The sequence below is a fragment of the Heloderma suspectum genome, chromosome 13 (assembly GCF_057233095.1).
Source record: "Heloderma suspectum isolate Gila_16-S chromosome 13, 16-S_ref, whole genome shotgun sequence".
NCBI lineage: Eukaryota > Metazoa > Chordata > Lepidosauria > Squamata > Helodermatidae > Heloderma > Heloderma suspectum.
This window is the reverse complement of record NC_139470.1, coordinates 24,704,237-24,730,380: the sequence shown is the minus strand read 5'-3', so window position 1 is coordinate 24,730,380 and position 26,144 is coordinate 24,704,237. Positions and strand designations below refer to the sequence as shown.

At 48.0% G+C, this 26,144-nt stretch overlaps 1 protein-coding gene across 1 annotated transcript in view; it reads right to left on the bottom strand.

Moving 5' to 3' along the window:
• Positions 1-26,144, bottom strand: part of SRRM4 (serine/arginine repetitive matrix 4) — a 195,146-nt gene that overhangs the window by 59,096 nt on the left and 109,906 nt on the right. Inside the window, exon 2 of the mRNA XM_084820367.1 lies at positions 8,661-8,801. Coding sequence (XP_084676493.1) covers positions 8,661-8,801 — 141 coding nt within the window. The remainder of the gene's footprint in view (positions 1-8,660; positions 8,802-26,144) is intronic.

Below are 26,144 nucleotides of genomic sequence, written 5' to 3'. Positions count from 1 at the left end.
CTTACCTTAGGTAGACCCCTGAGAGCTTTGAATGCACAATAGAGCAGGGATGGGCAGAAGATCTAGTAGATCTCTGAGTGATTTGCAGTAGATCAGCAAGGATTTACTATTCTCCATTGTTTAACAATAGCAGCAACAAAATTACTCCCCCTCCTCCATCCTACATTATACTGCTAAAATGAAGAAAACTAGGGGATTTTTGTATGGAAAGACTGCGATTAGTTCAGGTACTCAGAACAAGCTCAGAATTCTTTACTTCTAAGCGTACGTCTTTTGCACCTAGCTCCAGTTGGTGGATCTAGGAAAAACCCACAGTAGATTCTCCAAGCTTGAAGTCCGCCTACCTCAGCAATAGAGGGGGCTGATTTTATATTATGTTACATATGTAAAAAGCATTATTGTTCTCAGCCGAAGGCCACCGCAGTCCATAAATAGGCAGTACATAACATCCACTGTATCCATGAATAAATAAGCTGATATTTTATGAGATTGGCTTCAGCACTGCTCCTACAAGTTAAACATGCACACACAGAATTTTTTTCTAAAAATAGATATACCTCTAAATAAATTTTAAAAAGCAAATACAACAGTCAAAAATACAAGACGCTGAGCTAAATTTTTCTTAGGTGCTACACCACATGTTTGCAAATATCACAGAAAAGTTTTTAAAGGAATCTTTAAAAAACCCCAAACAACAAGAGTAATACTAGATCACGGTGTATGCACCCCAAAGAGCAGGGCCTACATCAAGGGTAGGCATGATTGGGCACCTGCCAAGGGGCCAGACCCCAGCAGGGGCCCACTGACTGAAGCCCCCTGGAGTTGCTCCTCCTCTCCACCACTGCAACCTGCTTGTTCACCGGCCTCTTGTCCCTGCCAAGCAAGCAAGTGGTAGCAATGATGAGAAAGAAGAGGAGGAGCAAAAGCAGCTGGTGACAATGGTGGTGAGAAGAAAGGGGTCCCATTGAGGGCATTTTGCCCAAGGGCCCTCAAAAACCTGGAAATGGCACTACCAAAGAAAATGGATTGGGGTTGTAAGGAGAGTCACATGGCCATTTCTCTGAATTTCCATTGGTTAGGATCATTGGAAGGTGCCTTATACTGAGTCAGACTTTCGTTCCATCTAGCCCTGTATTAGTTTACACCAGAAGTCCCCAACCTTTTGGGACCCATGGGCACATTTTGAAATTTAAGAAACAGCTGTGGGCACCACCACAAAATGCCTGATCAGTGGATCTCCACTTTGGCATCTATACCTGCTGCATCTATGGATTTTAGGTTGCATCTTATTCAGCAAAAGCATTTGTTTCATGTTTCATGCCGCAACGTCTCTTTAATAAGGCTTTGTCTAATTCGGCTAATTGCCGGCGGTGCAACCAATGCATCTTTTAAATTTATGTCCCGGCAATGTGCAGTAGTTGCTTCTTTTGGGGAGGAGATTCTTATATGGAGACATTTTGTACTGGAACAGTCTTTCATATTCGCTGATATACATGCTCTTTTAAATCATCTACCAGCTTCTTGGAAATTAACGGTCAGCGCAAATGGTTTTTCCGCACTCTTTTGACATCTAACAGACCGATACTACAACATTGGAATGATAAGTGCTCACTTCCTATAATGCAATGGATTGAGGACTTTACAATGCCACATTGGGGACCCCTGGTCTATATGGAATGTCAGTGACTCTCCTGGGTTTCAGATAGGAGTCTTTCCCAGTCCTCAGGGCCAGCCCTACCATTAGACAGGGTGAAGCAGTCGCCTCACATGGCAGATGCTGGGAGGTGGCAGCAAGGTGCTGAAGGAGACAGCTGTGTGCCTCACAGTGTCCCCTAAGCTAGCCTGCTGCCTTCAGGTTCAATGGAGGATACTGTTCCATCACCAGTGTTGAAGAAACCATCTGGTCAACTTTTGTACTTGAAATGGGAGAGGGTACCATCTTGTTCTTCACCTCAGGCAGCAAAATGTCTCGAGCCAGCTCTGCCAGTCCTAGCCAGAGATGCTGGGAATTGAACCCGGGGCCTTTTGCATTCAAAGCAGGGGCATTGCCACTGAGCTATGGCCACAAATAGGTGGGAGGGATAAATAAAAAAAAATTCATAGATTCCCTACCTTTCCTCGTGTTTCTCCCCCTCCTTGGTGACCTTTCAAGAAGAACAGACAGACATCTCTGTCCATATGCACAGTTATCCACCTAGGCTGAGATATAAACCTCACTCATTTCAGTCACAGACTGTCGATTTCCATCCTGTGGAAGGCTTAGATTTCATATCAGCCGTGGAGTTATCAGTTTGGGCAAGGCTCCCTTGGACTCAGTTGCCCGTCTCTTCAGAGGAAATGAATATGCCTCCCTCCCATGGTTCTTGAGTAAATTATTTATTGATTTAGATGGATGTCCTGACTTTCAATCAAACCATTCTCAAGGCAGCTTACACGAAGCAGATTGTTATACAACCCACCCTCCACCCCGACTCACACATACACAACCCAGTAGCCTGTAGTTCTCTGGCTGACGGATGGAGATAGAACGTGTTTCCTTTTGGTTCTGTGCTTCTAGGGCAACTGGCAGTTGGAGCAGAGGGCTCTTTCTGGCAGGGAGGGGGGAAGCAAATGTCTTGCAGCAGCTCCTTCTCTGGCCAGTGGATGGGACCAGGTTCATTTACATCTTGCCACAATGTTCTTTTGGGAGACGGGGTGTGCAACTTCCCAGAGGCCTTTGACAGTGGTGTCCAAAGGACACAGCACCGGCACTTAAAAAAATTATTATTAGCTCTAAACAACTTGGGACCAGGATAGTTGAGAGAGCGCCTTCTCCCTTATCAACCAGTACACTCTCTGAGGACATCAGAGGGCCTGTTTCTGGTGGTTCTGCATGGACCTATGGCCTGACTGGAGTCCACCCAGAGAAGAGCCTTCAGTGTGGTGGCCCCATTTCTGTGGAACTCCCTGCCTCTGGGGGTCAGGTAGGCACCAAGTTTGTGTAGTTTTTGGCGCCTCCTGAAAACGTCTTTATTTCAAGAAGCCTTCCTTGGTTGATTAGCCATGGTTTTTATTGGTATTCTGTTGTTTTTAAAAATGTTTAATATGGTGTTCTATTCTTTTTATCTTTTTACCTTTTATCGTTCACTCATTGCTCCGGAATTTGTTTAGATGTAGAGTGGTATATAAATGTGATAGATAGATAGATAGATAGATAGATAGATAGATAGATAGCGGAGATGCTGATGACACCCGCCCCCCGCCCCCCGCCCCCCCTCTTCCCTCTGAGCTTAGCTGCAATCCTCACAGCTGGGGAGGAAATGAATTTTCCCAGCAATTTTCCCTGGGGAGGGTCAAGTTAGGAGGCGAGCCAGGAGGCAGGGCTGAGGATCAAAGCCAGGAGGCGGGCTGAGGGACACTGCCAGGAGGTAGGGACAAAGGGCAATCTGAATTATCATTGATGTAGTGGAGGCAGGGCTCATGGGGACACAGCGCCGGCACTTTTTTTTTATTAGAAGGGACGCTGACATCCTCTGCCACCCCCTCCTCAGACTTCCCTGTTCCCTCTGAGATTAGCTGCAAGCCTCACTGTAAGTGTCATACCCTACCTGGAGGAGGATTCACCTGAGGAAGAAGAGGAGGGGGAGAGCCAGCACAATGGGACCCAGCCAGAGCTCTTCCCCTGGAAACATTACAGGCGCAACCGGGCCCCTCTTGAGCAGTTGCTGAATTCCCCTAAATGCTGGAAGCAGAGCCTGAGATAGTCCATCCCTCTGAACGGCGCAGAATCAGACGCGACCAGCAAAACTACAAGAGGAAGGTGCAGCGTGGGGCCTCCCTTAAAAGCAACACGCTGACCTAATTCGCCAGCTGTGCTGATCAACGACCAGCTTTAAATCAGCCCAGCTGACGCCAGCTCACTGCTGTGAACAACAGCGCCTTAACCTCAACATTGCCTTTCAAGGCACCAGACCTGACAGGCTCCTAGACCCTCGGCTGCCTGTCTGTACGATGCTTTTGGAGTTGGACACCCCCTGACTGGCCTTGATGCCTGATAAGACTGACGCTTGTCTGACCTTTGGACTGTTTTGACTTCGCCTCTGCCTGTGCCTGCAAAAACCTCTTCGGAACACCAGTGTATGACCTTGGACTGAACTGGTTACTCTCTCTCTCTGCTGCTCCTGGGAGTATCTGCACCGTGCCCAAGGCCCTCGCCTGCATTGAAACAGGACAGTAGCTGGGGGAAAATGAATTTTCCCAGCAATATTTCCTGGGGAGAGTCAAGCTAGGAGTAGGGATGCTAGAGCAATTTGAGATGGATTAAAATGAGCTCGGATTTCTAAGGCTGCGTGGAGTCCGTAGACTTTCAGATTAGTTTTTTACTTTCCCGAAATTTACGCATATAAATCTGTTGAAAATTATGCAAATTTCTGCTGAGGAAACATGGAATGGAATGGGGGACAATACACTAAATGTTACATACTGAGGTAAATTATGTAAATACTTACATAGAATCATAGAATAGTATAGTAGGGTTGGAAGGGGCCTACAAGGCCATCAAGTCCAACCCCCTGCTCAGTGCAGGAATCCAAGTCAGAGCATCCCTGACAGGTGGCTGTCCAGCCTCGTCCTGAATGCCTCCAGTGTGGGAGAGCCCACCGCCTCCCTAGGTCATTGGTTTCATTTGCCATATTGCTCTAACAGTCAGAAAGTTTCTCCTCATGTTCAGCCGGAATCTGGCTTCCTGTCACTTGACCCCATTATTTCATGTCCTGCGCTCTGGGATGATCAAGAAGAGATCCTGGCCTTCCTCTCTGTGACAACCTTTCAAGTACTTGAAAAGTGCTATCATGTTACATAAATATTTACGTAATTATTTGTGTATTTTTCTGCATGATTGATGATTTTTTCCCCCCATCATGCGGAGGACGACAGAACGAATGGTGCCTGACAATCCACGAAACACAGACGGAGTGGATTTCACGCAGTCCGTACATCCCTAGCTAGGAGATGAGCCAGGAGGCAGGGCTGAGGGACACCACCAGGAAGTAGAGACAAAGAGCAAACTGAATTATCAGTGATGTAGTGGAGGCAGGGCTCACGGGGACACAGCGCCGGCGCTTTTTCATGAGCAGGGATTCTGACATCCTCTGCCACCCCCTCCTCAGACTTCCCTCTTCCCTTTGAGCTTAGCTGCAATCCTCACAGTAGCTGGGGAGGAAATGAATTTTCCCAGCAACAATATATAGTTCTCTGTTGTAATGCAGAGTATGTTGGGGTGGCCTGGTCTTGAATGGGCAATTAAGACCCATTAGCTTTACCGCAGACCTGCTCCTCATGGAGATGGAGACTGAACTGCTTTGTGGATATGGATCAACACAGCCGCCTGCATTTTCGCACTCTCCTTGGGGGCTGTCATGATGAACGCCTGCAGAATTTCCATGACACAACTGGCCTTTGGTGCTCTGCCCAGTGGCAGAGGCCAGAGTACGTGCTTCCCTTCTGCTCTCCAGTCACAGGGCAACTGACTAGGGATGTACAGATTTTGTGAAATCTGATCTGTCTGGATTTCATGGATTGTCAGGCGCCTTTTGTTCCGTTGTCCACTCTTAACTGAATTGGATTTTTTTGTTTATTTTATGGATTTTTCTATGATTAAATTTGCATAAAGTTCTGGAAAGTTAAAAAACTGGCCTGCAAGTCTACCAAATCTGCACATCCGTGGAAAAGCCAGTCCGACATGGAATTTGCAGGTCAGATTCATAGAAATGTGAACTCATTTGATTCCACTGCGGATTTCTCCGATATCCCTGCAACTGTATGTAAGTTCCTTCTACCATGTCAGACCATTGGACCATCTCACTGATATTGTCTACACCAGCCTTCCTCAACCTGGTAGCCCCCAGATGTTTTGGATGACAACTCCCAGAATGCCTGAATCCTGACCATTGGCTGTGCTGGCCGGGGCTGATGGGAGCTGAAGTCTAAAACACCTGGAGGGCACCAGGTTGAAGAAGGCTGGTCTACACTGACCGGCCGCAGATCTCCAGGGCCTCGGATGGGGTTTTTCCCAGCCCTACCTGGAGATGCCAGGGATTGAGCCTGGGATACCACATCTTAAAAAAGATGTAGAGCTGGAAAAAGTGTGGAAAAGGGCAACTAAAATGATCAAGGGGCTGGAACATCTCCCCTATGAGAGACGGTTACAATAGCTGGGATTGTTTACCTTGGAAAAATGGAGGGTAAGGGGAGACATGATAGAGGTCTACAAAATTATGCATGGTGTGGAGAATGTGGATAGGGAGACATTTTTCTCCCTCTCTCAAAATACTACAACCAACCCAGTGGGGTCATCCTATGAAGCTGATTGGTGGGAGATTCAGGATATATAAAAGGAAGTAGTTCTCCACACAGCACAGAGTTAAACTATGGAACTTGTTACCACAAGATGAAGTGATGGCACCACCAATTTGGATGGATATAATTGGGGATGGACAAATTCCTGAAGGAGAAGGCTATGAACAGCTACTAGTCCTGATGGCTGTGTGCCATCTGCAGTACCAGAGGCAGTGAGCCTGTGTACACCAGTTGCTGGGGAACACGGGTGGGAGGGTGCTGTTGCACTCATGCCCTGCTAGTGGGTTCCGGTCGACAGCTGGTTGGCCACTGTGTGGACAGAATGCTGGACTAGATGGACCCTTGGTCTGATCCAGCAGGGCACTTCTTATGTTCTTATGGCGGGGATTGAACCTGGGACCTTCTGCACGCAAAGCGGCTCATCTACCACTCAGCCATGGCCCAAATCACCTGATAGGGACATAGGAAGCTGCACTATCCTGACTCAGACCCTTGGTCCATCTAGCCCAGCATTGTCAACCCTGACTGGCAGCAATGGCTCCCCAGGCTTTCAGGCAAGATTCACTCCTCACCCCACCTGGAGATGCTAGAGACTGAACCGTGGATATTCTGCATGCAAAGCAGGTGCTTTATCACACTGAGATATGTGCCTGTGTCCCTTATGTGTGTCTTGATTAGGAGAAGTAGCTTAGCCTATATACTTCATATATAGCACAGGGGTCTGCTTTGAAACTACGGAGCCACGAATAGCTAGGAGCCCAGATGGCTCCCATGCTACTATTTTAATTCTACTGGTTTTTGTTTTTCACATTTCTTCCACTCCATGTTCTGTGAAGGTGTGGATTGGGAAGGAGTATATTCAGATTCCGAGTAGGTATCCCCTCCCCCAATAGAGTAATGGCAGAATGAACCTGCACACCACGGCGTTACCTGGTCTACCAAGGTCGGTCGGTATAAAGCCTACTTGTCATTTTCAGGTGACAATCTCTTTGCCATTGACGCCTCCTCAAGCTCATCTGATTTTAATTATTCCTCTCTGATTGCAATCTCAGTCTAATTAAAAATGTGCTTTAGATTACCACATTGGTAAACTTGAAATCCAGAGCTCTGAAGCCGTTTCCATTTCCCCCTTCTCCTGGCAGCAGTTGGAAGCAAGCCGTCATCTATTTTAACTCCAGGGAGTCTTTGCTATTATTGCTATTTATTTAATGCCATTTTGAATCGCCCCTCCGCTCAGGGAATGCTCGAGGTGATTTACAATAAAACCATGAAAAGAATAAAAGGAAGTAATTTCACCAAACACAAAAGGAAACAGATAAAATTGCCATAAGACGGGGGAACCCTCTCAAATGAAGGAGCGGCTTTCAGTCATCAAATGCTTGGCAGAACAGTATAGTTTTTTTCTACCAGCTGTCTCAAGGCCAAGAATGAGGGAGGCAGTGCAACCACAGTGGGGGAAGGTGTTCCACATCTGGGATGGTGCTACTGTCTCGAGTCCCCATGGATGTCAGCCTTCTAGGAGGCGGGACACGTAACAGTGCCTGAGCTGAAAAACGCAAGCTCCATACAGCAGGGGTGCAGAAGCTCTTTCAGCCTGAGGGCCAAATTATATTCTGGAGAAGCTCTCAGGGGCTGCATCCCAGTGGTGGGTAGGGCCAAAGGCAAAAGGGGTGGGGCCGAAAACCCACTGCTCCCCGAATACCAAATAGACCAGCCTATTGTAGCTTAAAGCTGTTACGGTCAGTAGCTAGGCCTTAGGAGAGGCATTTCAACCTTTTAGAAGGGGGAAAAACTGCACAATAGCTGGGAAACCACCAAATGATGGGTGGTTGGGGGAAAGGGCATGGCACTCTGGGAAACCCCAGAGGGCCGGATTTGGCCTACAGGTCTGAAGTTCCCCACTCCTACATTAGGGAAATATCAGCCAAAAAAGGCAGGAGCCAAAAATAGTGCAATTCCTTGACTCTAATCCTATTCTGTTCCCTCAGGATTTCTAAATATGCAGGGTCTGTGGTTTTTACCTCAGGGTTTTTCTCTACCCGCATTTCACTAGAGACTTTCACCTGATGCTGAATCACCACCATTGTCAATTCCTCCACACTTTTCCTCTCATGAGAGAAGTTCAATACTTTACGCTTCTCCACAAGTGCCTCTTTCTTCATACTCATAAATTCTGCCTTTTTTCCTCACGCTTTTCTCTTGTATTTCAAATTCAGCAACTCCCTTGCTCCTCTCCTTGTACCTGGCTAAACACCATGTTGTGTCTAACTGGAAGCATCATCGACTGATTGGGGCTTCGGACTTCCAGTGGCCCCGAGTCTTACCTGCGTGATTTGTGCCTGGCATACTCCTGGCTGTCCTTCAGCCTCACACAGCCGTTGGGGCTAGAGGTCTCTCGAGCTGGATGTGGGTCCTCTGAGTGTTTGCCATCTGTGGGAAGCGACAGGTAGCTGGGTGCCTCAGTGCTGTAACAGAAGGCAGGGAAGGACTTTATCAGTGAAACGGTGCCAGTGTATAGGGGTTCAGGGTTGGACTGAGATGTTGTGTTGCCAGAGGCAGAGTAACAAATTATGACCCCCTCCCAATTTAAGGTGCATAGTACTCAAGGCCAGCTGAGTTATTTTGCTGAGGCAGAAAGCCCCACAAGCACCTCTCTCCCCCTGCTTGGGAATCAGGGCCAGCCCAAGACATTTTGCTCCCCGAGGCAGGGCAACCAATGGTGTCCCCACCCAAGTCAAAGTAAATAGTACCCAAAGTTAGCTGGATTATTTTGGTACATGCGGCAGAAAATGCACAAGCATCTCTCCCCCTCCATGGCAGTAGAAATACAGTAACAACAAGGTAAATAACTAACAATTTCTTGCACATTTACGACACCCCAAAATTTGCTGCCTGAACTGACTGCCGCACTCTGCCTCATGGGGGGGGGGCTGGCCCTGTTGGAAATAAAAACACACTCATGGTAAATTAACTAATAATTTAGCGCCCTTCCATGACACCCAACATCAGTTCCCTCAGGTGGCCACCTCACTCTGCCAAATGGGATTCTACAGAACCTCTGGGAGGCCAGGATAGGCCATTGGGGCCTTCCAGATGGCCCTTCCCATTTCTCCTAGCTGTGCCTTTCCTCTGAATGCCAAATGTTTGGTGGTTTCTGAGCTTCTGTTTGTTCCCCGTTCTAAAAGGTTGAAATGCCTCTCTTAAGGCATAATGGCTTGCAGCAAGAGCTTGAAGCTAAAATATGCTGGTATTTTTGGACCCGCCCCTTTTGTCTTTGGCCCCACCCACCACTGGAATGCAGACCCCAGCAGCTTCTCTGAAATGGAATGTGGCCCTCTGATTGAAAGAGGTTCAACAGCCCTGCTACTGAGCAGCGGTAGCCACCCTGGCACCCTCCAGATGTTTTAGACCACAGCTCCTATAAGCTCTGACCATTGGCAATGGTGACTGTGGCTGATGGGAGTTGTAGTCCAAACCATTTTGAGGGCATCAGGTTGCCTACCCATGCTATAAGGGCAGTGATAGATATTGCCAGCTTCATGGGGCAGAAGGCTCCTGGACTAAGAGTGAAAGGCCATATTGCCTAGGACCAATTCACTAGCCTAACCACAATCTTTCTTTCTTTCTTTCTTTCTTTCTTTCTTTCTTTCTTTCTTTCTTTCTTTCTTTCTTTCTTTCTTTCTTGAATGTAAAGAATTTCATTCCTGTTCAAGTCATGCAGTCATGTCCCATTCGCAAAATGCAAGCAGGAACGCAGGAAATGTTTGCAATTCCCCAAACATGCATGCGTGTACTTGCGCAAATGCGCACTTTTGGACCTGCATATCCCCCCCCCCCCCATTAGCATTTTCACTTTTTAGCCTATGGGGGAAAATGTGCATTTTTGGACAGGCAAAATTGCACACTTTTAAAGCCAAGCATTTTTCATAATTGCGATGTTTATCGATTGGGAAAAAGGCACTCACATTCAAGAATGCAAACAAGGTGAAATGACCTTCGAGGAAGAATTTGGAGAACCTCAACAAACTCAAACACTATCTGTTCACCTATCTCTATTATTTAATTATTTTTAATTAATTATTTTTAAAAACAAGACAATGAACACAGTGGGGAAGTGAGTGAATTAGTGCCTATGAATCTTCCCTTAAACAGCATCTTTTAATTGCCCTAATATCTGTTTCAATAATAGTCATATCAAAATTTGCATCTGGGTACATAAATCAGCATATGCAAATTTCATGCAAATTTCTTTTGTCCTTTTTCCTCTTTTTTGCATGATGTGTAAGTGGCCACCCTAAGACTGCTGCTCTCTGACCCCGCCCCCGGTCCGCTCTCCTGGACAACAAGTTGCTTTCGGCAGCTGGGAGGGGAAGCCGCTAAACCAAATCAATCTGTCCATTCAGTGGCCTCATGGCTACTGTCAGGATCGATTGGGATCCTTCCTTCAGAAAGCCAGGAAGCACTTTCACATTTGCACAGGCCAATGGCCTTGTTAGGGAGCATTTTGTGAACGACCCATTCTTGTGTGTAGTGATTTGGCATCTAATGGCCGCCCATGATCCCCAGCCATACAGAGTCCCGGTAAGGAAAGGCAGCCCAAATAAAAAGCATGGGAGCATGGCTGGCCCACAGCACTTTGCTGCCTGAGGCGAAGAACAAGATGGCGCCCTCTCCCATTTTATGTACAAAAGCTGACAGTGTTTCTTCAACACTGGTGATGCAACAGCATCCTCCATTGAATTGTAAGGCAGCAAGCCAGCTTAGCAGGGCAGGCTGTGAGGCACATAGCCCTCTCCTCCAGCACCTTGCCACCACCTCCCAACATCTGCCATCTGAGGAGACTGTTTCACCCTGCCTAATGGTAGGGCTGGCCCTGCATGGAAGGAATAGTAGCTGGGACAACACGATGCCTCATGAATCACAACTGACTGAAGAGAAGCATCCCCGAATCTGGGCCTGGAGAACCCGAGGGCAGCAGAAAATAGGAGCTTACAAAATGTTGCAGTGTAGAGAGCTCTGGATCGGGATTCTAGCAAGGCAGCCATGACCATACTGGGACACTATGTTCTATTCTACTCCACATGAGTTTTTCATTTCTCCTCCCCCAATAGTCAGTCAGCATTCTGCACCCACTGAGCATGCACAGTCCTCATTAAGTAGGTTTTTGTTTCCCCCTCCCCTCAAGCTTTCCCCCTTGCTTATGGTTTCTCAGGTTCCCCCAAGCCTGCTATTTTGGACTGCTGCCTTGAGTGCCAATTTTTGATTGAAAGGTGGGGTACAAGATAAATAATAATAAATGGTGTAGAACAGGGGTCCCCAACTTTTTTGGGTCAGTGGGTAGATTTGTCACGGGCACTCTCACAAAATGGCTGCCAATGGGGCTTGCCCATTCATGAAATGGCTGCCATGGTGGGCATGACCGGTCACAAAACGTTCATTTCCTAGAAGGCAAACTGGTGAGATTAAAAGAAAAGTCACTTGCCCAAGAACCTAAGTACAACTTGGCAAAGGTTGGGTCTGAACTCCAAAGCAGAAGACCACTCTTCTGAGCCCAAATAAAGATGACGCTGCAGGGCAGCCTTTGGATTTGCAGCAAGCTGCCCCCCTCCCAGTAAAAAAAAAAAACAACTTTCAATATTTGTTTAAAAACTTAAGAAATAAAATAAAAATCAGGAGTGGCAGGGAGCCTGGTGGGCACCAAGCAGTGGAGGCTGATGGCTCCGATGTCAGTGGGGCAGTAAATCTGGTCCGGGTTTTAGTCAGAACCAGTCAGAACTCTAAAAGAGCTTCGCACCTTGGACTGAAACCTGGAGCGGATTCACTGCCCCACTGACATCAGAGCCATCAGCCTCCACTGGTGTCAGGACAGGTGCCTGTGGGTACATTGGAGGCAGGGCACAATACTGGAGACCCAGGTTTAGAAGGTTCTGATCTGTTGTTGAGGCAACAGCAGAAAGCCAGACTCTTAGTATTTATATTAGGCCTAGCCAATCCAGAGGCTATACTGTCTCCTAATTATTTTCCTGCAGGTGCCGTTTGCCCCTGGAGCTCAGGGCTTCATGGAACACCCAGGGAGGAAGAAGAGGCTGCCAGGGGGATCAGGCCCAGGAAGAGAGAAGATGTTTTATTGGGCCCTGCTCTGCCTCCCCTCGCTCAGGCCCATCTCTGTCACCCTTCAACTCCCCCCCCCCTTGGTACAGGGAGGGAGATTCTGGTTGCCTATTTCAATTTGGGGCCGCGTAAGAATTCCCCCCCGTCTGAGGTCCAGATTGGCCTAGGAGCAAAGGAGGGTTTCCCCCCCTATACCACACTGGCCAGGGTGGGAGCCATTAGGGCCTGAGGCTTAATGAGCTTCCCAGAGAGGTTCGCTTGGCACCTACAGTGTGCACACAAGTCGTCCAAGCTGGTGTAAAGCAAGCATTTTGTCTGCCTTGGCCTCAGTTGCACGAATACGGGGAGGTGGGTTCAATGGGCCTCCTGTTAAAGAAGCTCAGGTAAAAAGAACTCATGAGGTTAGCTAGTCTTTGGACAGCCACCAACAGACAAGAGTAGGCATGATGGGGCTTGGGCCCAAAGTAGTCTGACTCAGCATAAGTTAATGCCCTCTGTTCATTGGGAGCATCCCATTGGCTCCAACGAGAGGCTTTTTTCAAACCTAATTGTGATGCTGGAGGGATGTGTGATCTTTATGGAGACTGCAGCTGGGCAGGGAAACATTAAACCTTCTCTCCATTGTGCTGCAATTTTGATTTTATTTATTTATTTATTTAATTTATTAATTGCCCATCTGGCTGGTCACCCAGCCACTGTGGGTGATGTATAACACACCATAAAACAATTTAAAACAATAAAATTCTACCATAATTTTTTTTTTTAAATACCCTAACCCACCCCAAATGCCTGCCTGAACAACCATGTTTTTAATGCACGACGGAAGCTCATTAAAGAGGGGGCATGACGGAGTTCCCTAGGGAGGGAGTTCCACAGAGTGGGGGCCACCACAGAAAAGGCCCTCTCCCTCGTCCCCACCAGTCTAGCTGTCCTGGCTGATGGGACAGAGAGAAGGCCATCCGAGGCTGATCTTGTTAAGCGGCCTGTCTGGTGTTGCTGGAGGCGCTCCTTAAGATAGGCTGGGCCGGAACCATATAGGGTTTTAAAGGTCAAAACCAACACCTTGAATTTGGCCCAGAAAACAACTGGTAACCAGTGCAACTTCTTCAGCACTGGAGTGATGTGATCTCGCCGGTGGCTGCCTTTAATCAGGCGAGCCACCGCGTTCTGTACCAGCTGCAGCTTCCGAACCGTCTTCAAGGGTAACCCCACGTAGAGCGCATTACAGTAGTCTAAACGAGAGGAGACCAGGGCATGTACTACCGATGGGAGCAGATGGTCGGGAAGGAAGGGGCGCAGCCGCCGTATCAGATGGAGTTGATACAGCGCCGTCCGGCTCACAGCTGACACCTCAGCCTCCATGGACAGCTGGGAGTCCAAAATGACCCCCAGGCTGCGGACCTGGTCTTTCAAGGGTAGCCGTACCCCATTCAACACCAGGTCAACATCCCCCAGCCTCCTCTTGTCTACCACCAAAAGTACCTCGGTCTTGTCAGGGTTCAGCTTCAGCTTATTCCTCCCCATCCAGCCACTCACCATCTCCAGACATTTGCACAGGGATTCTACGGCCAACCTTGGTGAAGATTTGAATGAGAGGTAGAGCTGCGTGTCATCCGCATATTGATGACACTGCACCCCAAACCTCCTGATGATAGCCCCCAGCGGCTTCACATAGATGTTAAATAGCATCGGGGAGAGGATGGAGCCCTGTGGCACCCCACAAGTAAGTGGCCACGGGTCCGAAACCTCCTCTCCCAGCGCTACCCTCTGGTACCTGCCGGAGAGGAAGGACCGGAACCACCACAATACAGTGTCTCCAATGCCCAACCCCTCCAGGCGGTCCAGGAGGATACCGTGGTCAATGGTATCAAAAGCCGCTGAGAGGTCGAGGAGAACAAGGAAGGAGCATTCACCCCTATCCAGAGCCCTCCTCATATCATCCACCAAGGCGACCAAGGCCGTTTCTGTCCCATGCCCAGGCCTGAAGCCTGACTGATGAAGATCATAAGAACATAAGAAGAGCCCTGCTGGATCAGACCAAGGGTCCATCTAGTCCAGCATTCCGTTCACACAGTGGCCAACCAGCTGTCGACCAGGAACCCACAAGCAGGGCATGAACATTACAGCACCCTTCCACCCATGTTCCCCAGCAAATGGTGTACACTGTCTCACTGCCTCTGGTACTGGAGGTAGCACATAGCCATCAAGACTAGTAGCCATTGATAGCCTTTTCCTCCAGGAATTTGTCCCCCCCCCCTTTTAAAGCCATCCAAATTGGTGGCCATCACTACATCCTGTGGTAGTGAGTTCCATAGTTTAATTATGCTCTGTGTGAAGAAGTCCTTCCTTTGATCTGTCCTGAATCTCCCACCAATCAGCTTCATGGGATGATCCCACTGGGTTCTAGTATTTTGAGAGAGGGAGAAAAATGTCTCCCTATCCACATTCTCCACCCTGTGCATCATTTTGTAGATCTCTATCATGTCTCCCTCTACCCTCCATTTTTCCAAGCTAAACAAAACCTTCTCCCCCTGCCTGGAAACTAGGCTTGAAAAAAGCCTCCCTAATTGCCTCTGTGTGTGTGAGAGAGATCTTTGTGTGTGTGTGTGTGTGTGTGTGTGTGAGAGAGAGAGAGAGAGAGAGAGAGAGAGACCAACCACCTTTTGCTTTAGGCCTATCCACAACTGCCACATGGCCCCTGGAAGATTAGCCACACGGGAACGTGCCCCTTGGGCTGAAAATGGCTTCTCTCCCATGATGTACAGCAGGAGTGGGAAACTTGTGGTCCTTCAGATGCCACACAAAGGCATCATGAAGCTTTCATCTCCCCATGACCCAATTCTCCAGAAAGACCCCAGGTATTGGCTCCCCTGCATCCAGAGGAGGTGGCACGACCATCCTCAGACTCTGAAGACTTGGGCCATGAAGACACTAGCATGCCACAGCCACTCCCATGTCATCACAGTCTGAGATTGCTAAAACAGGCCAGGCCCCTTTAAGAGACAAAGCGTCAGTCAATATGGAGATGGTGCCAACCCACCTAAAAGCAGGTACACTCTTATTTAAGGCTCAGTCTTGCTTTGCTCCTTGGAGCAACATACAGACAAACCTATCTGGTTTCCAGCCCCAGCATCAATCAGAGTTTTCTGTGGTGCTGTTCTATTCCTGTTCCTGAAACCTGACCTTGCTGAAAAACCCAGTCTGTAGGGGAACCCTGCATTCTAGGTCTCACCAGCTTTTTAATTATGTTAAGCCTTCAACACAGTAGAGGTAGAACAGATGTTGGACTCCAACTCCCATTCAGCCCCAGCCAGCAAAGCCAATTGCCAGGGATGATGGCAGTTGTAGTCCAACAACATTTGGAGGGCCACAGTTTCTCCATCCTTGAAGTACGGGGTTTGTTTCCCCCTAAGCATCCAGCACACTTTACATCAGCACACTTTACTAAGCATCTAGCACACTGACAACAAAGGTCCACATAGTGAAAGCAATGGTATTCCCCGTAGTAACCTATGGCTGCGAGAGCTGGACCATAAGGAAGGCTGAGCAAAGGAAGATAGATGCTTCTGAACTGTGGTGCTGGAGGAAAATTCTGAGAGTGCCTTGGACTGCAAGAAGATCAAACCAGTCCATACTCCAGCAAATAAAGCCAGACTGCTCACTTGAGGGAATGATATGAAAGGCAAAACTGAAGTACTTTGGCCACATCATGAGAAGACAGGATACCCTGGAGAAGATGCTGATGCTAGGGAAAGTGGAAGGCAAAAGGAAGAGGGGCTGATGAAGGGCAAGATGGATGGATGATATTCTGGAGGTGACGGACTCGACCTTGGGCGAGCTGGGGGTGGCGACGGCCAACAGGAAGCTCTGGCGCGGGCTGGTCCATGAAGTCACGAAGAGTCGGAAGCAACTGACCGAATAAACAACAACAAAGCATCCAGAAGCAGTCTTTGTGTAGTTGATTTTTTTTTTTTTTTTGAGGTGGGTGCTTATGGCTGGGGCAAGGAGGGCTTTAGGGCTGCAGTGTGGGCCTCTGGAGGGGCACATCTCATGTTTTCAAAATTCAGCACTGCACCTAGCTTCTATAAATCAGCTGTTCAATGATGTACATTCCCCAGTTTTTCATCAAAGGGCTTCTGCCTGCCTCCTGGAGTACCTGGGAGGGACGGTCTTTGGGTATTTCTCCTTGATTAAGTTTTCCTGCAGGGAGCTTTGTGATGATAATCCTTTACTCTGAGATTAGAATAATCATTCATATTAAATTGCAAATGCATTTCTATCACAAGCAAGTCTGCAAGAAAAACAAACAAACAAACAAACAAACCCATTCACGTACAGCCATCCAACTGACACCTCAAGAGCCCAATCCAAAGGGATTACCAGTATTTTTGTGCACTGGGGAGCTTCAGGGATCAATGAAAAAGAATATTGGGTTGAAGTCAAGTCAGCCTTTGATTGGACTGGGGAACAATTATTTCCATCAACAATTGCTCTCAACCCTAGGGGAAATAGTACAGAGCCTGTTTCAGAAGTGTAGCACTTTATTACCCCAAGGCCAAGTATGAATTAACCCTGGAAACAAAAATACTATTAAGCAAGCATAACAATTGTGTAGTTAAAAGTATACTTGTGCTGTGTCTTTTCCCAGCGAAACGCAACACTGTTGACTTAATAAGACACTGCCTTTAAGCCTGTAACGTTGGGTTAACACATACAGACACCCGAGTAGGTCTGTTAGAAAAAAAATATAATCTAAACATGGATAAGAAACAGCAACTTCATTAGGACCAACCAAAATTCACAAAATAGCGAACAGGTTTTTGGGTTGTACATGACTCTTTCAGACTGGGACATTAACCAAGATAAAAGTGTGTGGGCAGGGGGTGGAAGGGAGAGAAGAAAATATATTTCTAATAGAGGGCAAGGTGGAAGCCCACCAGTCTGCAATCTGTTACAATCTTGAAATGGTAATGAGGGAAGCTCTTTGCGGACTAATTAGATTTGAGTCAGTAGTCTTCAATTTCTTCAGATGCAGGACACACCTTTAACCCTATCTTGCAAGATGGGACCCACTTTTTTTTTTTAAAACCCATAATCATATATATTAATTCCAATCTTCAGGGGGAGAGTGCCATTGCTTATGTACCCAAAATTGTGCCAACCACACACAAGAGGGAGGTGTATCAGCAGATTCAAGTGGTGGGGGGTAAGATTTTCAGAAGCAGAAAAAATCCTAAAGGGGCAACCCCCCCCCCTCAAATTGCCCAATAAGGTGTACTCAGTGACAACAGAATGCTGATTAACTGTTGGGGAGGGGGAAATGAAAAATTGCGGCAGGGAGGGAGAATGGAATAGAGTGCCTGAAATCTTGAACAGGGATCAATCCACACTACAACATGTTTCATGTCCCATGTAGGGGTGTACGAAAGCCACTTACCTGGTCTCGCAGCTTGCTAAGCGGTGGGGGGGAGGCGCTTCGCTGCTCCCCCTGAAGTTCAGGCCGGGGGGGGGAGGCTTCCCGCCTCGCCCGGCCGCGAAATAAAAAGTAAAAAAAAACACAAAACGCCCCCATGATAGGCTACGTGACGATTTACGTAGCCTATCATGGCTAGATCTGCAAAGTCAGCCGTGATAGGCTACGTTAATCGTCACGTAGCCTATCACGGGTGACTTAAAAAAAAAAAGCGCGTACGGCTAATGGCGGCCCCCATAGGGAGCCGCCATTCGCGTTCCTTATTTGGTCGCTGTAGTCTACGTAAATCTTTACGTAGACTACAGCGAAAATAAGGGCAACGCAAATAGTGTTGCGCTTATTTTCGCCGTAGTCTACGTAATCTTTACGTAGACTACAGCAACCAAATAAGGAACACGAATGGCGGCTCCCTATGGGGGCCGCCATTAGCCGTACGCGCTTTTTTTTTTTTTTAAGTCACCCGTAATAGGCTACGTGACAATTTACGTAGCCTATCACGGCTGACTTTGCAAATCTAGCCATGATAGGCTACGTTAATCATCATGTAGCCTATCACGGGGGTGTTGTTTTTTTTTACTTTTATTGGAATGGTGGTGGCGGCAGCCGGTCGAAAGACCGGCTGCTGCCCCTGCCCCTGACGAAGACCTGCCAAACCGCCGCCGGGAGGGACATTCAAGAAAGGTAAGTCCCATCCTGGGGGGGGGGGCGGGGGGCGGGGGGGCGGAGAATTTCTCCCCGAAACTACTTTGGGGGGCCGAATACGTTGGCACTCGGCCCCCCGAAGTTTCGGGGAGAAATTCTCCCCCATCCCTAGTCCCATGGGACATCTGTCTCCTTTCTCTCTTTCTTTTACACTAAATCTTAGCAACAAAAAAAAATGGGGGTGGCATCATTGGTATGACCCATGGTGTAAATGGGCATGACTCAGTTGTGGGATCCGACCCACCTGTTGGACAACAATGGGTTAGAATAGTGATATTCAAGCTGTGTTCTGGAGAACCTTGGGATCCAGTGGGGGTTGATCAAGGACTCAATGAGAAGATCAGTAATGGCCCACAAATACCATGGCCCAAGTCTCCAAACCTCAGCTACCATCAGAGGGATCTAATGAGACAAAGGATGGGAAAGACTGGCGGCAGGGACCATCCCAGGAGGAAACATCGGACATCGCCCCTTGCCAAAAACACCATGGGAAAAGAGTCCCAGGAGCCAGCGGTGGCCTCATCTGCTTCAGTTAAAGAAGTGTCCCTGCTCCCCACTCCACGATGACTCTTGAGAACCCTTCTGATGACTCTTGAGGGCATTCTTCCACTATCATACTTCATCTAGGGACAGGAGGATCCCTAGCTTTGCTTGCATCTGAGGAGCAGGATGTGGCCCATTCAAGTTCTGAAAGTTGTCCTCCAAAAGGGGTGGAACTTAAGACACCAGACTGATTGTTGGCAGTTGGCTCCTGGCCATTGCTGGAACAACATTCCCAATGCACTGCTCTGTGAGCCTGATGGTGATAGCAGCTAGGGCTGTGCACCGCTTCGGCCTGAGGCCCAAGCCCCAAGTCGAAGTGGGCTGCTCCATCCCTGCATTAGCCACGATAGGCTACATAAGTATTTACGTAGCCTATCATGGCTATATGGAAGAAGCAAATGCTTCTTCCATATAGCTGTGATTTGCAATGCAGCGTGGACAGCAGCAGGTAGGTGCTCCGTTCTGGGCCCATTTTGTGGGGTGGGGGGCTTCGTTCTGCCATGGATTTCGGGGGGCCAAATGCACTGGCATTCGGCCTCACCGAGATCCATGGCGGAATTCTCTGACATCCCTAAAACAAATAGTTTATTGCTCAGGCACACCTAAGACAGCCTTCTTTTGGGAAGCCCCTAGGAAGAAGTGTTTTGGCTGAAAGTAAAAGGAGACGGAGGATTTCAATTTTTAAAAATACGTAAATATTTACACAAAATAACGATTCTTACGGATGTTATGCAGACACACGGAGATGGCTAGGCACCGGAATTACGGTTGTCAGAACGGATTTATCTTCATAGTTTTCAGAGCGGAAAAAAAAAGGAGAATTCTGGGGGCTTGTGAACAGTGGAACGGAGCACTGGCCACAAACTGTGGAAGTCAAGTGGCACCGAAGGTACACAGTTCGTACATCCCTACCATGGAGAGCCTTGAGAGCAGCTTTTCCCAACCTGACGGCCTCCAGATGTTGTGGACTACATCTCCCATCATTTCAGCTGAGGATGATGGGAAGTGTGTTCCAACACATCTAGAGGGCACCAGGTCTGGGAAGGCTGCTTTAGAAGAAGCCAACAGCCTGCTCGCATCCCATGGGGTTTGCCGCTTTATGAAGCTGAAGCTCAGCAGAAAGGATGAGTATTAAGACATGAACCTCTCCTGCCACTTCATACTGGATTTGATTACGTGTTGCTCTGCCCTCCAATACATCATGCCCCTTAACCAGCATCTCCAGAGGCTTCTCGAAATCTGTCTCTTTCAGGCTGCAGAGCAATATTCTCCCCTTGATTAGCTGCAAGTCACTCAAGCCCAAGAGATTGCCTCAGCGGCCCCTCATGCTGGCACTTCCAATTGATGTGTCTCCATGATGGGCAGGTGTGCCAAAGGGCATCTGTATCCCTCCCTCCACCTCCAGTGAGGATGAGGACTTTGTGCTCCTAAACTGAAAGAAAGAACGACAAAACGACAGAATGACTTGGCTCATTATGGGCTGCAGAGAGAGACTGGGTGAGGGGATCAGGGCGCTGGTGAACGCCTCCCTTGAGGAGGGAGTGATGCCATCAGCCCTCAAGGAGGCAGTGATAAGACCGCTCTTAAAGAAGCCCTCCTTGGATCCCCAAGTTCTGAACAACTTTCGCCCAGTCTCAAATCTGCCATTTTTGGGCAAGGTGATTGAGCGGGTGGTGGCGGTGCAGTTGAAGGCACACTTGGAAGAAACTGATTATCTAGACCCATTTCAGTCGGGCTTCAGGCTTGGGCATGGGACAGAAACGGCCTTGGTCGCCTTGGTGGATGATATGAGGAGGGCTCTGGATAGGGGTGAATGCTCCTTCCTTGTTCTTCTCGACCTCTCAGCAGCTTTTGATACAATTGACCACGGTATCCTCCTGGACCGCCTGGAGGGGTTGGGCATTGGAGACACTGTACTGCAGTGGTTCTGGTCCTTCCTCTCTGGCAGGTACCAGAGGGTAGCACTGGGAGAGGAGGTTTCGGACCTGTGGCCACTCACTTGTGGGGTGCCACAGGGTTCCATCCTCTCCCCGATGCTATTTAACATCTATGTGAAGCCGCTGGGGGCTATCATCAGGAGGTTTGGGGTGTGGTGTCATCAGTACGGGGCTGACACGCAGCTCTACCTCTTGTTCAAATCTTCACCAAGGTTGGCCATAGAATCCCTGTGCAAATGTCTGAAGATGGTGAGTGGCTGGATGGGGAGGAATAAGCTGAAGCTGAACCCTGACAAGACTGAGGTACGTTTGGTGGTAGACAAGAGGAGGCTGGGGGATGTTGACCTGGTGTTGAATGGGGTACAGCTACCCTTGAAAGACCAGGCCTGCAGCCTGGGGGTTATTTTGGACTCCCAGCTGTCCATGGAGGCTCAGGTGTCAGCTGTGAGCCGGACAGCACTGTATCAACTCCATCTGATACGGCGGCTGTGCACCTTCCTTCCCGACCATCAGCTCCCATTGGTAGTACATAGGGATGTCAGAGAATTCCACCACGGATCTCGGTGAGGCCGAATGCCAGTGCATTCGGCCCCCCAAACTCCGTGGCAGAACGGCCTGCCCCCCTGCCCCCCCGTGGATCCCCCCCGGGACGAGACTTACTTGGGGCGGATGTTCCGGGTGGCGGCAGCTCCGGCGGCGGTGGCTGCGGAGGCTGGTCTTCTGACCGGCTGCTGCCGCCACCATTTGCAGTCTTGTCTTCTTTTTTTCTACAAGACATGATAGGCTACGTAAAGATTTACGTAGCCTATCATGGCTGGGTAAACAAAACACCCCCCCCCACGTACGCAAATCCCCGGAATCCTCCATGGCTGGCTGTGCTCTGCGGAGCAGCCGGCCAGGCCCAGGCCAGAGCTGTCCGCAGCCGGATTTCCGGCCGCGGAGGGCTCTGGGTAAAAAATATTTACGTAGGCTAAAACGGTGAATCAAAAAGGGACGCAAATAGTGCCCGCTACGCTATTTGTGTTCCCCTTTATTTTCGCCGTCATAGTCTACGTAAATATTTACGTAGACTAAGACGTCCAAAAATAAGGAACGCAAATGGCGGCAGCCATAGCCGCCGCCATTTGCGTACGTGGGGTTTTTTTGTTTTGTTTTTACCCAGAGCCCTCCATGGCCGGAAATCCGGCTGCGGTCGGCTCTGGCCTGGGCCTGGCCGGCTGCTCTGCGGAGCTGCTGCGGAGCACAGCCGGCCATGGAGGATTCCGGGGGGGAGGAACGGATCGCCTCCCCCCCCTGTCGAGGATTCCGGGGGAAGAGATGGAACGCCTTCCCCCCCCCCATCAACATAATCTGCGGAAAGGTAAGTGACTTTTGTACATCCCTAGTAGTACATGCCCTGGTCTCCTCTCATTTAGACTACTGTAATGTGCTCTATGTGGGGTTATCCTTGAAGACGGTTCGGAAGCTGCAGCTGGTACAGAATGTGGCGGCTCGCCTGATTAAAGGCAGCCGCCGGCAAGATCACATCACTCCAGTGCTGAAGGAGCTGCACTGGTTACCAGTTGTTTTCCGAATTCAAGGTGTTGGTTTTGATCTTTAATCGCCATGCATTAAAAACGTGGTTGTTCAGGCAGGCATTTGGGGTGGGTTAGGGTATTTTAGAAAATGTTTTTATTGTAGAATTTTATTGTTTTAAACTGTTTTATTATATGTTGTACATCGCTCATAGTGGCTGGGTGACCAGCCAGATGGGCGATTAATAAATTTAATAAATAATATAAATAAATAAAACACAAACAAGCTCTCATGCTCCGTTGCTGGACTAAGCGTGCCTTCCTGCCGTGCTGGCTTACCAATCACAACTTTCTCTTCCCACATTTTAGTTGATTTTGAATTTCCAGAAGACTCTTCCTCTCAAAGAAGACTGAGTACATGCAAAAGAAATAACCCCCTATTGTTTCACTGTTTACTACTGCCTCCCCTCTTCCGCTATTTCTGCTAGGTCAAATTTTAGATTGTAAGCTACTCGGGGCAGGGATCTGTCCTTCTGTATTCTGTAAAGTGCCATGCACACTCATGGTGACAGACACTCATCCAGGGTGCTGGGGCATCTTCCTGTATACAATGCTGTCACATATGATTGCTGCTTGGTGGGTTTTCCCCAGATTCCAGCTGGGCAACTTGCTGCTTAATTGGATGATTAACTCGCCTAGATCCCCTGCTTTAATTTTAAAACAACAACAATTTTCTAGCCCTTTTACAACCATGGAGCAGTGAAAATGGGGCGTTCTGGGGGGCATCCCGATGTGGTGGAAGGCAGAAATGCTGGTATGACACATCCTATGTGTCGTCTGGCAGCTGCCTGCCCTGCTTTGCCTTCCCACGGCTAGACAGCCAAAATTGGCTGTCTAGCTGCAAATGCAGGGTGGCTGAAGCACGGAGGGGATGATCCCCTCCATGCTTCTCCTGCCCTGCGTTGGATAGACAGTCGCCTCTGAGTTCAGAGGCGGATGCCTATCCCCATAGGATTGCGCCCTTAAGTCAAGTGAGGAGGAGGAGGAGGAAGACAAAAAGATGAAGACTTCTAGGATAGCCCTTTACGCATCACCAAAAAAGAGGAAATGCATCACTAAGAACAAATAAAGACAAAAGAGGACACCAGTCTGCATAGCATTTGCAAATGTAGATGTATAGGTACAAATCTGAGAACAATAGCTATTATTTAAATAGAAATACAAGACATCTCACCATAGCGGAGAAGACTAGATGATATGAGTGCTCAGTCTCCTTTCCAGATGCTAAATGTTGATCGGCAAGAATGCCAAGGCTCTGTTCTTCCTTCTTAGGGTTCTTTATCTTTCAACCATACTTGGACTGGACAGCCATTAAATAGAGGACTGTCCTCTGTCAGCTCTCCAATTTAGAGGATGGTCCTCTGCAAAGGAGGACACCCGGCCACTTCATCAATTATGAAGCAACATCCAAGTGTGACCTTCACAGGGAGTCTGTGAAGGTTGCAGAAATTATCCACTCCCCTTCGCCGGAAGAGCAGCCCTAACCTGGGTTATCGAGAAAGGATGTCCATATCCCTGCAGGCTCTTCCCAAACGGTGCTCCTGGCTACTCTCTTGAGCAAATGTAGAGCAGGTCTCCCAAGTGGGAGGCTAATTTCCACTCAAAACCAGGGCCTTATATAGATGGATGCCATTGGGTTCCACTGGAAAGAAATCAATTACATTTAAATAGGGAGAGAGATTAGAAATCAGGCACAATGCTGTCTTAATTATATCCCTAATCACTGAAAAAAATAAAAATAAGTTGAGCTCATTTCCTTTCCTCTGTGCCCATATTGGTGGCTCACTGTAATGAGATGTCTGTGATGCCACTCTTGTCGTAATGCTCTAGGGAGCTTTGTCGGATTCATCTGCCCCCCCAAATGATCAAGTCTAATATTTGATATGTTTTTGCTTCCCTGCACCTCCCTTCCTCTGCAAAAGAAAGGAAAGAAGAAAAAACAATGAAAAGCTTTTGTTGCTTATCACTTTCCCCTGGACTGTAGGTTTATTGTGCAGAGATAAGAGCAACCCCCCCACTCCAAACCCACATTTATGGACAAAACATGATGAAATGCCTAATCTACTCTTCTTTGCAGGCTGCTGGAATTAGGTTACTGCAGGAACATAAAGCTCCAAAGAAAATAGCTTGAATTGTAATCAGTGTCAACTCGCCCAAGATATAAATTACTCAGAATGGGATCCTCCTCCAGTAATTGTCCTCTCTTCCAGCTCTACGTAGGCTCTATTCTCCCCCCTCGCTCAATAGAGGCTGAACTTAATACTTCACCACCTCCCATGCCATCTGCAATACATAATACAAAACAATCCATTTGGTTGCTTTGTTTTTTAAGAGAAGCTTTCACAATGGAGGAAGCAAGGAAAAGAGAGAATGAAAATGAAAAACTATTTCCATGAGCTAACTACTCATGGGCTAGTTGCAATGGTTTGCTTCCTTGCCTGGATTTTTTTAAACAAATGCTTATGGGGCGCAGCCTGAAAACAGGATGTGTGACTTTCTAATGTCAGTAGAGCCAAACGTGAAGAATATTGTGGCTTGGTTCTGACCTAGTTTTACCCTGCTTTTCTATGTAAAATAGTCAATGCAGGTAACAGATTTTGCAACAGCAAACATAAAGCTTATTAAAACCAACAGCACGTTGTAGCAGAATTAAGGGCAACCATCAGTCCAAAACAAAAGCCTGCAGAAATAAGTGATTTTTGGAGCAGTCCTTTGAAAGGCAAGATGGCACCAGGCAAATCTCCCTGGGAGTGAGTTCCATAATCTACAACAGAAAAGAGCCATGATGGAAAAGGCCCCTCTCTTGCATTTGCCTGTTGTACATCTGATGGCGATGGGACAGACACAGAGCAGAGCTTCTGATGCTGATCTTAGCTGTATCACAACTTACTTCTGTATTTAAGAACTTCACAACTCACCGGTCAGTATTGTTAATTCCCTGGCCAACAAACAAAGAACAATTAAAAACAATAAAAGCATCACATTAAAACAATGAAGAACACAGTTAAAAACAAAAGAAAATAGAAGCCACAGGGCAGCACAAATGAAACCAATTCAAATCACATTAAAAGGCTTGGACGGATAAAATTACCCTAGGGGAACGTTGGTTCTCTGGGCTCACAGTTGGAGATTGTTTAATGGTGTCACACTGCATAGTTTCAAAGTTACAGAGTTAACGTTTCCACCCATTTATTTGAGAGATGGCATTAGGGGAGCACGTGTTCTACTTTACAGAGGACCATCCTCTATTTGAAGGTGTCCTCTATTTGTGAATGGTTATCCAGTCCTGCTTAAAGAGAAAGAGCCCTAAGAAGGGACTTAAAGAAGAAAAAGCCAGGGCTTTGAAATTGCCCATCAACAGGTAGCAGCACCTGGGCAAGAGATGGAGGAGCAGGCACACATATTACCTGGTTACAGTCTTCCCCACGAGGCTGAGATGTCTTTCTCTTTAAATTATAGACATGATTT